Source organism: Suricata suricatta, chromosome 2 (assembly GCF_006229205.1).
Source record: "Suricata suricatta isolate VVHF042 chromosome 2, meerkat_22Aug2017_6uvM2_HiC, whole genome shotgun sequence".
Taxonomy (NCBI): Eukaryota; Metazoa; Chordata; class Mammalia; order Carnivora; family Herpestidae; genus Suricata; species Suricata suricatta.
In genome coordinates, this window is record NC_043701.1 from 22810824 (window position 1) to 22822930 (window position 12107).

General features: G+C 53.3%; 2 protein-coding genes across 3 annotated transcripts in view; one reads left to right on the forward strand and one right to left on the reverse strand.

Moving 5' to 3' along the window:
* Positions 1-1273, forward strand: part of TNPO3 (transportin 3) — a 77859-nt gene extending 76586 nt beyond the window's left edge. Inside the window, exon 22 of the mRNA XM_029918064.1 lies at positions 139-1273. The gene's annotated coding sequence lies outside the window, so the exon portion shown is untranslated. The remainder of the gene's footprint in view (positions 1-138) is intronic.
* On the reverse strand, positions 1256-12101 carry IRF5 (interferon regulatory factor 5). Of its 2 annotated transcripts, none has more exons than XM_029923721.1 (9): positions 11996-12101; positions 7803-8008; positions 5553-5742; positions 5081-5145; positions 4539-4572; positions 4104-4373; positions 3460-3852; positions 3251-3369; positions 1256-2977 (listed from the first exon to the last, which is right to left on the reverse strand). In XM_029923721.1, exons 2-9 carry the CDS (start codon positions 7995-7997, stop codon positions 2729-2731), a joined length of 1515 nt encoding a protein of 504 aa, XP_029779581.1. In that variant the 5' UTR covers positions 7998-8008; positions 11996-12101; the 3' UTR covers positions 1256-2728. The 2 variants fall into 2 exon arrangements, with proteins under 2 accessions (XP_029779581.1, XP_029779577.1); XM_029923717.1 differs by having other exon boundaries at positions 4104-4396; positions 4478-4572.
* Positions 12102-12107: the final 6 nt, after the last annotated feature.

The window sequence follows — 12107 nt, forward strand, 5'->3', positions numbered from 1 at the left end:
TTTCTTTTTGGCACTGAGTCCATGCCGCAGAGGGCAGAGTGGGGTGCCTGAGCGAGGGCAAGGACGTCTGCCCTGACTTTATGAGAAGCTTACTGTGTCCTGGACCACAATTATTGACTGTTTTCTCTCTTTTGTCAGGAATGTCTTTTTTAATTAGAAGACAAGAAGAAAACAAAACCCAGACTGTGTCCCACAATCAGAAACCTCCATTGTGGCAGAGGGGCCTTCACCGCCACCAGGGCGTCCCGCCAGACAGGGAGAGACTCCAGCCTTCAGAGGCCATCCTGAGGAGCTCCTGTTTGGGGTGTGAGGGAAAATCAGCGCGGTTTAAGAAAAGATGGCTGTGGCCTGTCCGGCGTGGTGGGAGGGGAGCTGGTTTCCTGGTGAACTTGTTTCAAAAGGAAAAATAATTTTAAAGAAATAAAAAAGGAAAAAAAAGGAAAACTAAACGGAAACCAGAACTGAAACGTTCACTTGGCAGCAGTGACACACACACATACACACACGTACCTGTACACACGTGCTGACACGCATGTGCACAGTAAAATAAAAGTGCAAATTTTTGTGAAGCAGAAACCATTTACTTAGAAAATGGGAATTCAGATGAAATAACTGCAATTGGAAGAAAAGGGTCGGGATCATCTCTTAAGGTTTTTTATTGTTTTTTCCTCTCTTTCTCTCCCACCCTCCATGCCCTTTCCCCCCTCCTCTTTTAACAAAAATGAGTAGAAATTTATCCCACTCTCCCAGTGTTTCTTCCCCCGTCTAGAGTTGCTCAGACATGGAGAAGCCTGTTTGTTTTATATCATGGTCTCATCAGTGATACAGTTCCTACGAGGGCCAAAACTCACGTATATCCCAACCCTGACCCTATCCAGTCTCTAAATCCACTTCCAATCCACAGTGGGTTGTCATCCGCCAAAACTAGGGTGAGTGGGATATAAATGTATATTCTAAGTTTTAGTGTTTTTAAGATTTTTTTAAAATTTTTCACCCACAGACATGAGAGAGGAAAAAAGGAGGGTGGGAATATGGGGGAAAGTGTTTACAGGGCTAACTGTATTTTACTAAAAAATGTGGAAATTATTTGACTTCGTTGGGGGGTGAGGCGGGAGAGGGAAACCCAAAGCTGATCTTAATGTTTTAAAGGAGTTGCAGCCCTGCACAGGCATTAGATTTGAGGGCACTGTTCTGTCTGGTGTTACAGCCATCTCAAGAACAAATCAACAGCAACAAAAAAAAGAGAAAAAAACAATAAATTTTTAAAATTTAATCAGTGTTTGTTTCTCCTTCCTTTTACCGCCTCAGAGCTCTGAAATGATACAGCTAGACTACACCAGTGAGCAGTCCTAGGCGTTACCTGGGAGATGGCTGCCTGTGGAGTTTAAACGGCAGGCCCCTGCTCTTGATGCCATGGACTCTTCATGTGTCAGGGGAGTTGGCTCTTTTATTCTTCTAGTTCACCCTAAAACTCATGCTACATTTGTGGTACGTATATTCTTTCTACAATGGCCACTCCAATAGTTTGATTGACTCCTAACCTTCTGAATACAGTATTTGGTCTTTGAAAAAAAAGAAACCTGTATTTGCACTATGATTGACATAGAATAAGCTGCACATATTTAAGTTACACAATTGATAAGCTTTGACATAGGATACACCCATGAAACCATCAGCACAGTCAAGATAGTGAACATATCTTTACCCCCAAAAGTTTCCTCGTGCCTCTTACCATCCTCCCCATGCTCAAGTAGGCACTGATCTGCTTTCTGTCCCTGTAGATTAGTTCGCATTTTCTGTAGTTTTATATAAATAGGATCACTCAGCATGTTAATTGGGTTTTGAGCTAATAAGCTTGACTGTAGAGCTTTATCTAATATTTGAAATCACTGAAACAAACTTTCCTACATAACATCACTTGTACTCAGAGTTTGACTTGGACAGAATCTCAGACTGCACACATTTAAAAATCCACACCCTTACTTCAGCTAGCTTCCTCCTAGAAAGCAAAGCCAGCCAGTTCAGTGATCACAGAGCACTACTGACTCAGCAGGAAGGCAGGCCCTCCCTCTGACATGGCCCCAGAGGTGGAGGGCAGGTGCTGGGGAAATAGTCAGCTGATATCAGAAATCAGGTCTGATAGAACAGCATGGAAGCAACTGGATCTTTTTAATATTTATTAGTTCAAAAATACATAAAATTCCACTTCTACCCCCATGTTCTTTCAAGAAGGAGGTAGCTGCCAGCCTTAAGGATCTGGTATAATACCTGTGTGCATATCTGTCTCAGATATGAGGACAAGAGGCTCAAACTAGGGAACCCCCAGATCGGATCAGGCCCATGCCCTGCTGAGAGAGCATGGCTCACTGCACTTGGCGGTTTTTGCCAGAGGAATTGGGGGGCAACCACAAAGGTGGGCCACTCTGGAACAAATACCTCTCAGGTAGGCCTCTCAGATTGGGGAAGTTCCTCTGCTCACTGGGCTGATGTCTGAGTTCCCCCAGAGTGAGCAGAGGAGAGGCATATCCAGGAAGACTGAGCCCTCAAAGCAAAAGTGGCTTCTAGCTTCCCTCAGAGGTTACAAGGAGAACCTGGAACTCAGACCTCTCTTCCCTCACAGCACAAATCCACTTCCAGAAGACCCAGAAAGAACTGCAAGCCAGTCAGGTGCCCACTGGGGCCATCGCACAGCCACCTGGAAAGCCCGTGCCAGTCACTATCTGCAGTCTCATTGTTGCATGCCGACTGGGTGCATGGGCCAGGCCCCCTGGCCATCACCGAGGCCTGCCACGGGAGGGGCCTGGGCCACGGGCTGCAACCGCTGCTGGGACTGCCAGATGTGATGGAGCTCCTTGAACTGCTCCACCATGCGGTCTTTGAGGTCTGGGTTTGAGATCTGTAGCCGGATACTATCAGCGGACCAAGAAAGCTCCCCTGAGAACATCTCCAGCAACAGCCGAGCTGCTACAGGCACCACCTGGGGGGGGAGGGCGGCAAAGAGGGACGGGGAGAACCTCGACAGGACTGTCAAGTCTAGATGTGCCTCAGGCATCCGCCAGGAGGAAGGGCCACCCATTTCTACTTCATACAAAGGTTATGTGTGGACAGCCCTGGGCCTTGATTATCATCATCTGGCTGCCAGGTTCACGCTGCTCAGAGCCCTGAGACTCCACCCTGGGGTGAGCCCCAGGATTTCCCAGTATTCAAGCCAGAGCAAGAGTGGGGCTTGAAGGATGAGATGGTGGTATACCTGTACAGTGATGAGCTTCTTCTCTCGGGGTTTGCGGTCAGGCCACTCCTCCCCAAAGCAAAAGAAGATCTCAAATGGTGGTGGGGTGTTGGTCTGGCCCTTCTGGAACAGGATGAGCTCTGCAGCAAGATCAAGACCTTTAGATGCTAGGCTAGAAGCACACCCCTGGATGAGAGGAAGCCAGGAGGAGCACAGGGCGAGTCCCTCACCATTGAGAAAATGCTCCAGGCTGAAAAGCTTGGTTTTGACCTCCCGCTGGATGGGGTTGGGCTGTGAGCCGTGGGCTGAGGCACAGGGCCCACTCCAGAACACCTTGCACTGGCACAGGCGGATGGCATACAGGTCTTGGCCTTGCAGCTGGAGGATGAGCCCGCGGTCCAGGACGTCCAGCAGCTGGTTTGTGTAGAAGCGTTGCTTTTCGCTGGGGATGTCCTCGGGGCTGGGGAAGCGCACTTGCTCCAGGCTCACGGGGCCGAAGAGCTCTACCTGCTCTTGTGTGGCCTCCAGCTGGCTGTAGAAGAGCCGGCAGCCCTGTGGGTTGCTGATGGTGAGGGCACGGGGTGGCCGCCCCCGGTACTGGAACTTGATCTCCAGGTCAGTCACTGTGGGGCAGAGGGCAGGCCGGCCTGGTGTGTGAACCCTATGCCTCCTTGATCTGCAGCCCACTGACTTGCTCTCCTCTGCCTAGCAGCCAGGCCATCTTGTCAGCTCTCCCATTTATATCCGACCCCACCCAAGGAGGGACTGGCTTGAGCATCTTTGCTCTTCCTCCTCCACCCTTCTTGCAAACCACCCCGGCCCAGCACATTTTTGCAGAGTAACCCCCCTGCCCAGCCCTCCTGTGGGTCCTTACAAGGCAGCATGTGGGGGCTGATCAGCAGGTCGGGCAGGAGTTGTTCGCCCGTGGGAGGCAGGCTGGCAGCCAGGGGTCCAGGCTGCAGGCTCAGCAGGACCTCAGGGAGAAGCTCCCCAAAGCCAGCAGAGTTCCCAGGGGTGGGGCCCAGGAGGCTTGGGTCTGGTGCAGGTGGGCCCAGCACCACAGGTGGCTGGAGAGTGGAGGGCCACTTGACATCCTCTTTCGGTAAAGAATAGGGTGCCATGGGGGGGCCAGGTTGCACTGCTTCTACAGAGAGTGGGGGCAAACAGCTTTAATGTCATTTCTGGTAACCGCCCTCTAGGCCCACCTACTCCTAGCCCTGGTCCTCCCTTCAGCCCCCTCCCAGGTACCTGTGGTACCTGCAGCTTCTCCTTACTCTAGGCCCCCAACCACACCACTTCCCGGCCCCACCTGTGAGGCTCAGGCTTGGTAACATCCTCTGGAGCTGAAGAGGAGACAGGCAGAGGAGAAGGGAAGAGGCCAGAGAGAGAGAAGGGAGGCCAGGTTAATGAATTGATCTGATGCTAAAGAAATAACACATGAGCACCACAAAGGCAGTTCCCCGGTGTTCAGCTTAGCAGAGCCAGACCCTGCCTCCAGTCCCAGCTCTGCCCTCCCAGGCAGGACAGTGAGCTCTCAGGGCCTCAGTTTCCTCATCCGCCTTCTACAGGTAGTAATACCTACTCAACCCCAAATCCTATGAGGGTGTGTCAGATGACATGAGGTCCTGTTTTGTACCAACAAAGCCCTAAGGAGGTTCATTCAGGGTGCTAACTGCCCTCCTATCCTTAGAACTCCAAGAAGAAGCTCCAGAGAAGAGCTACAGAAAGGGCAGCAGGGCTCTGGAGGAAAGGGGCCACTTAATCCTAAAGCAGAGCAGGACAGCAGAAAGGCCCCAACAAGGCCCACCATGTCAGTGCAGGTGACACTGCCAAGAGTGGCCCTGAACTCACCTCTTCCTCTTCCTCCTCCTCCTCCTCTCCTGCACCAAAAACGTAATCCTCACTGGGCTGTGACTCTGCAGAGCAGGGAGAGAAAACAAAGGAACGGAGTCAGTGGGGGAGGAGGAGGAGGGGGAAGGCCACCAGGGCCCCCTGGGGCAGCTCCTGCTGTGGCTTCTTCCCTGCCCAGAGCTGCCCAAACAGAGGAAGCTGAAAGGCAACACAGCCACCAGGAATCACTAGGGACCTCTCCAACCCCATGGCACTAAGCCCCCTTGGCCACTAGACCTACAGTCCCTGGAACCAAGAGCCAAGAACACAAGGTGAGGAAGACAGACACGAAGTCTGGTGTGTGCCAAACCATTGCCCACCTCACAAATGGCCCGTTGCAGGCCACTCCCGGGAGCCCTGGGTATAATGACCTCGCACGCCCAGGGGCCCGGGGCCTTCTGGCACAGCGTCCTAGGTGGGTCAGGCATGGTACCTGCGGGAGCGTGGCCATTAGAGCAGACCTCATAGATCTTGTAGGGCTGAGGTGGCATGTCCCGGGGTCCGTCATAGATGAGGCGGAAGTCACGGCTCTTGTTAAGGGCACAGCGCAGGTTGGCCTTCCACTTGGCCGGGTCCGCCTCGTCCACCCCCTCAGTGTACTTTCCTGTCTCCTTGGCCCAGGCCTGGGCAGGAAGAAAAGATAAGCAACCACAGAGAATCTCGACCCTCACCAAAGCCCCAGCACCTCCTGACCTGTGGCAGTCACTGCTGAGCCTGTGAGACCTTCAGGAACACACAGCCTGACCTGAGTGTCTCTCTGCAAGGTGGGAGATTAGGGCTCCAGTCCTTTCCAGCCCTCAGGGCTCCAAGAAACTAAAGGAAACCTAAGCGTTTTAAAAGGCATTTTATTCACTGCTCCTGTGAGGGTAAATCAGGTAAAATCTCTAAGGAGGATGGTGGATAAGAAAGTAGGATCTGGAACAGGACTGGGTTTGAATCTGGAAACTGCCACCCACCAGCTTTGTGCCATGGGCATGTCACTTTGCCTCTTTTTGCTGTGATGTCCCCATCAGAGTGCCCACCTTACAGAGTGGACGTAAAGACTCCAGGGCCCACAAAGCTCTCAGAACTTTGCCTGCACTTTGGATGGGCTCCGCACACTTTAGCTGTCGGTATTATTTTTGAGGGTCACTTGGCTGGTATCAGGATTACAATGTTTCTTGCCTTTAATGTAGCAATTCAAATTCTAGGAATTCATGCTAGGGATATGAAAGCATCCACACAAAATTCTGCCCATAAACCAGGTTACTCATTGCAGCCGAAGTCCCCAAATAAATGTCCCTCAATGGGAACTGGTTAAATTATAGTTAATCCTTAGAATGGAATATGGGAAGCAAGAAAAAAAAGGTGTGAGAGGGGGAACTTTTGATATCCCAACATGTCATAATCTTTAAGAAATATGAGGTGCAGAAGGGTATGTATACATCAATCATTTTGTGAAAAGCAGGAGAAAAGATAGGTACGTATCTGCACATATGCACAAAAATCTCTCCAGAAGGATAAACAAGACACTGTCAATACTAACTGCTTCCAGGGAGGGAGTGGGTGGCTGAAGACAGGGGTGGGAGGGAGACTTTGCTGCAAACCATTTTACACTTTTTAAATTTTGAGTTGTGTTACCTATTCAAAAATAAGAAACAGATTTGAAAAGAACCTTCAAAGGGTAAATATCAACCTGCAAAGACTAAGGAGACCCTATCCAACTCTTTAAAAATAAGGATTCTCTTTGCCCCTGCAATGTTGAACTCTAGGAACTAACCCCAAAAGAAAATCATTTAAGATGTACCAAGTTTACGAGTTTAGAGGGTACACATGGCAGCGGGTCTTTGACACTGAAACACTAAAAGCAATGTGAAGTGTCCCAAAACTGGGTTTGGATATCTAAACTGTTAAGCCCTCCAGTGGTCACAGAAAGCGACGTGGCCATTTATGGCAGAGGAAAACTGGTTCTGGTGTTGGGTGATAAAAAATGCAGGCTATTCCAGGTTGATTCCATTTTTTAATTTTACAGACACATATGCAGAAGACTGAACATACAAGCAAAAAATATCCATAGTCGTTACCTCCTAGTGTTAAGATTACAGGGGCATTCTGTGGTCTCCTTTTAGAGTAGGTGCAGCCCAAATATGCATGCTGCACAGGTACTCGTGTGTGATGAGAATGTGATAAGGAGGGGGAGTTACAGGAAGGTCTTCTGGCAACCTTTCAGTCCCCACCTTGCTCTGGGCACAAGGCCCACCTTGCAGAGGTGTCTGGGTGGCTCAGTCAATTAAGTTTCCAACTTAGGCTCAGGTCATGATCTCACGGTTCATAGGTTTGAGCCCGTTGTCGGGCTCTCTGCTGTCAGTGCAGAGCCGGCTTCAGATACTTTGTCTCCCTCTCGCTTCCTCCCTGCTCACACACACACACACACACACACACACACACACACTCTCTCTCTCTCTCTCTCGCTCTCTCTCTCTCTCTCTCATAAATAAAAAAAGACAAAAAAATACACACTTCAGGGGTGCTATCAGAAAATTAAAAGGCAGACTGTGGTTATGCCAGCATCTCCTTAGTCCAAGCATGGAGTCACTTGTGACAAGGCAGCTGGCATAGTGGTCAATTTAAGATGTATGGGGGGGGTCCTCTTCTAGGGAGGGGGTGCCTCAGAGGTCCAGGAGTACCCCCATCCTGGGCTTACCTTGAAGATGGTATTATCTCCATCCTGGCTGGGGCCATGCCGCGTGGCATGGCGCCAGGGGATGTAGAAGAATTTCCTCTCCCCATTGACCCATTGAAGGCCTGGGTACTGGCAGCTGTTCACCTGGGCCACCAGCCAGGGCTTCAGTCGCACACGTCGGGGTGGAGGGGGGGCCCTTGGGGCAGGCTGGTTCATGGCAAAGGGATCTGCAGGACAAAGCCAGAGGGGGACATCAGAAGATTTGCAGCTAGATGCTCCCTGCAGCAGGAAGATGTGCAGGGGGCCTAGCCAGGGATATTCTGGCTTCCTCTTCCTCTTCGGTCTGCCCAGATGCTCACAGCCAATTCTCTTTTCTGGTCACAGGGTCATCACTGCATCTGTGCTTTGTGTTTTGAGGTGGGAGAGAAGTAGGGAGTTTACAGACAGAGTAGATGCCGTGTGTGCCCCACTGGGCATAGTTTACCAGGTGGGCATCAATTCCCCAGCTGCCGGGAGGCTGCAGCAGCACAAAGGCACAGGGCTGCTCACTGCTGCCTCGATCCATGGCTAGGCAGCCTACAGCCAGTGAGTGATGGATACACAGGGACAAAAAGCCAGTCCCCTTGCTTCACATGGAGCAAACTGGTGCAACAGGTGCTCCAGAGCTCAGTGTGGGGTCAAACCGAAGGCTATCTGCAGCCGATTGCACGTCCTTGCTTAGCTTTCTTCCTGCCCCATCTGCTCCCCCCTCTCCCCTCTTCTGCCCTCCCTCTCCTTATCCGGAGAACTCCCTCACTATACCCCCTTCTAGGAAGCCTGGCTAAAGACCAAGTCTCAGCATGTCAATGGAGGAAGGGTTTCCACACTCCTCAGTGCTTCCTTTCTTCCTCAGTTTCCCTCAGGGATGAAGCTTCCCCACACCTGGACATCTTGAGAGAAATCCCATCAGCCCACTCAGCCTACCTCCTGCATCACCAGGGCAGCAGCCTTAAGTGGGACTTGAGAAATACCAGCCAACTGATACACCCCAGATGTTGGAAGATTCTGCCCTCCAGCTATTTCTCCCCGACCAGCCCTGCTCTTCCCAGGATCCTCCTCTGAGGGGGGTAAGACCAGACATAAGAGGAAGGCCGCTGGGGCTGGGACACAGGCAAGGGTCCAAGGGGGCAGGCCTGTCTGGGAAGGAATGGCTGAAGGAACTAGGGCATCTGGGTTAGTGGATAGGGACAAAATCTATCCTTAACATTTGTGGACCACCATGTGACAAAAGGACTCGGATTTGAGTCAATACCTGGACAGCCTCCACTGAGGTTGAAAAAGAATTTTCTAACAGCTAAAGCCTGGGAACAACCGGTTTCTAGGGTGTACCTATGCCCAGGTGGACTCCCAGGTGGCCTGCCTTAGGTGGAAGGTTGGCCAAGATGATCTCTCAGGCCTGGCCCCTATCCTTCCAGGTCTGCTGGGAGCCCTGACCTCGGTTTCCCCTGAAATTCCCTGCCCAGTACTGTTTTGGGCTGTAGTTGCTAAGTGTCACCTCCATGCTGCTAAGAAATCCATCTGCAGGCCTCTCCTCACCAGTGCCCAGCTCCTGGCTAGGACAGGGAGAGCAGGAGAGCCCCCAGCCCTGCCCCCAGGCCTTAAACGACTGATGGTTCAGTTCCCCTTTCTGCACCAGCCTCCACCCAGCCCCAGGGGAAATGAAAGTGGCCAGACCAGACAACTCGGAAATCTGACTCACTGGGAACTGGGGGGAAGGTACATGGAAAAATTCACATTTGGGTCCCCAAGTCCAAATTCTCAATCTCTCACCCTGTAGCCTATTCCCCAGTCCTCTGCTGATGGTCATTGTACATTTGGTGTGGTTCACAGCTTTGGGTATAGCCTCACTCACTACATTTGTATTTGTAGCACCCTCAGACGAGAGGCCTTGGTCCTAGAATCACCAGTAGATGCCATTCTGGCTACGTGAAGGTGGGCAGGAGAAAGCAAAGCTCTGTTGACCCAGAGGGGAAGGCAAGCTTCCACCCCCCCCCCCCACACACGGTCAGGCCCACAGCTGTTCGAGGGGTGATGGAGCCAAGAGACCAGAGAGGCCTACTCCTCTCTCTGCCCAGGGCAAGGAGGAGATCAGGGTGACTCCTGCCCGGCTGCCTAGCCTGGCCCAGCAGTGCTGTTCAATACAAAGCTTTTGAAATTATTCATGTCAGAAATGTACAATCCCTTTGGGTATTCTAAGGAGGAGAGTATGGAGAAAGGGCTCTCATAACAAGCCCAGCCGGGGCCGATGGAGGGCGTCTAGCAGGCCAAAGAAAGGGCTTCTGCCTCAGGTGTACCAGGCCCGAGGCTCACTGGGTTTCCCAAGGAGGCTTCTTCCTACCTTGAGGTGGGCTTAGATCAGATTCAGACTATCCTAATGCCAGAGTTCTGAATTTCAATACATGTTTTGTGCCCCCTCCCACTTTCCCTCCAGGTATAAACAGTGGCCCAGACCCCCTAGGGCACCTCAGGAGTCAGAGCACAGCTCTCAGAAAGTCCATCCACATGGTCCACCATTGGGAGGACTTGATTTTTCAGTAGAGGGCAGACTTGACCAGGGGGTCTGCCCTACTTCACTAACAGCTGAACACGTGTGCCTTCTGGTGACTTGGGGTAACACTTCTGCTCCCCAGACCTAGAATTTGAACCCTGAAGAGTGGGGAAAGCCAGAAGAACCTGCATCAGTTTCCATGGAAATAAGGAAAAGAGGTTGGGCTGCTGAGGACCTGAGAAAGCCCTTATGGGTGAATGCTGTAACAGTGAAGCATCTAGAGGGGCAGCCCAGGAACTTCTGCTGGGATAGGGAAGCCCCACAATTCACACCAAGACCCTGGAGTCCCCGGAACCCACCACCTGAGGAGCCTGGAACACTGCGGAGACCAGGGACCCCTCGGGGAGGGGCTCTGCAGGCCCGTAGTGGGAGGAGCAGTGAGCTCCTGGCCACCTCTGGAGTCAGTACGGATTCACAGCCTCCTAGCAACCCCCACATTAAGTTCTGGGACAAGGCAAAGCGTTCCCTGCGCCTGGTGTGACCCTAAATCCCACCACCTCCAGGTGAGTTGACCACATCCTGAGACAAGCTGAGGCCCAGATGCCTTTCTAGGCTTCCTTCAGGGGAAGGCCAGGGTGCAGGGGGAAACCCCAAAGTAAGGTAAAAAAGGGTGGTTTCCCAGTGCCTCCTCACTGCACTTGACGGAGCCTTAGCGCCCCCAGCGGATAGTTCAAGGGAGGACGGCACGAAGCCTCTGGCCTTGCTGCCCCTCTATTCTCCTCCATCGGCCCCGCCTGCGCCCTGGCTGGTCCTGGTCATTTATTACCAATTTGGGCGCGCGGGGAGCCCAGGCCAATCCCGCGGATCCACCTCCAGGGCGCAGGCCCAGGTTCTGCCCCTTGGAACGCTCATCCGGCTGACGGCGCCCCCTGCCTCTTCCCCACCCTACCGTGCCCGCCGCCCACCCCCCTGCCCCTGCTCCGAGACTGCCCAGAGAGATTACAGCGCGCGGTGGGGGGCACCTTCTGCCCGCGTCGTGGCCACCGTCAGCTCACTTTTCTTCTACTTTTAGACTTGTTTAAGTTCGAGGAAACGATGTAAAGAAACTAGTCCAAGAATTATGCCCCGTGGTTCTTCTCTGCTAGGAAAGTCAGTGCCTCCTGTTTTCGGCTACTAGTCAAAAGACTGCGACTCTACCCGACAACATCTTCCCACACACTCTGCCCGAATTCCTGTCATTGGCAGGTGCCCGGGGAAGAGAGATGCGAAGCGCGCAGAAAGGGGGCTCAGCCCTCTGTGACCCAAGCCAGACCGCTGTCGGATGCTCGGGCGCTCCCCATCCTTGCGACGGCGAGACGGAGGGAGAGCCGAGACCGAGCTGGGGCCCCTGGCTGGGGTGACCGCCTCCGCCTCTGGCTCCCCGGGTGTCTGAGGGACAAAGGCTGCGGGTGCGAGGCACCCCACGCTGATTCGGACGTAGGAAGCACCTTGGAGGCCTCCAAGACCCGAGGGGCACGCCCTGCGGTGGGCGCCCACCCCCACCCCCTACCCCGCCACCACCGGAGCTCCGGCGCCTGGCGGAGCCGGACGCGGACCCCTCCCGAGCGCCCGTCGTGTCTCAGTCCCCCGTCCGCCGCCGGCAGGTGCCCGGAGGGCGCGGAGAGGAGCGCGGGCGGCCCGGACCTACCTGTCTCCGGTGCACCCGCGTGGCTGCGCCCCGGAGCACGGGCCGGGCGGCGGGGCCGAGCTGCGCTCTCCCGGAGCTGCGCCTCCCGCCCGCCTGGCACTTCCGCATCACC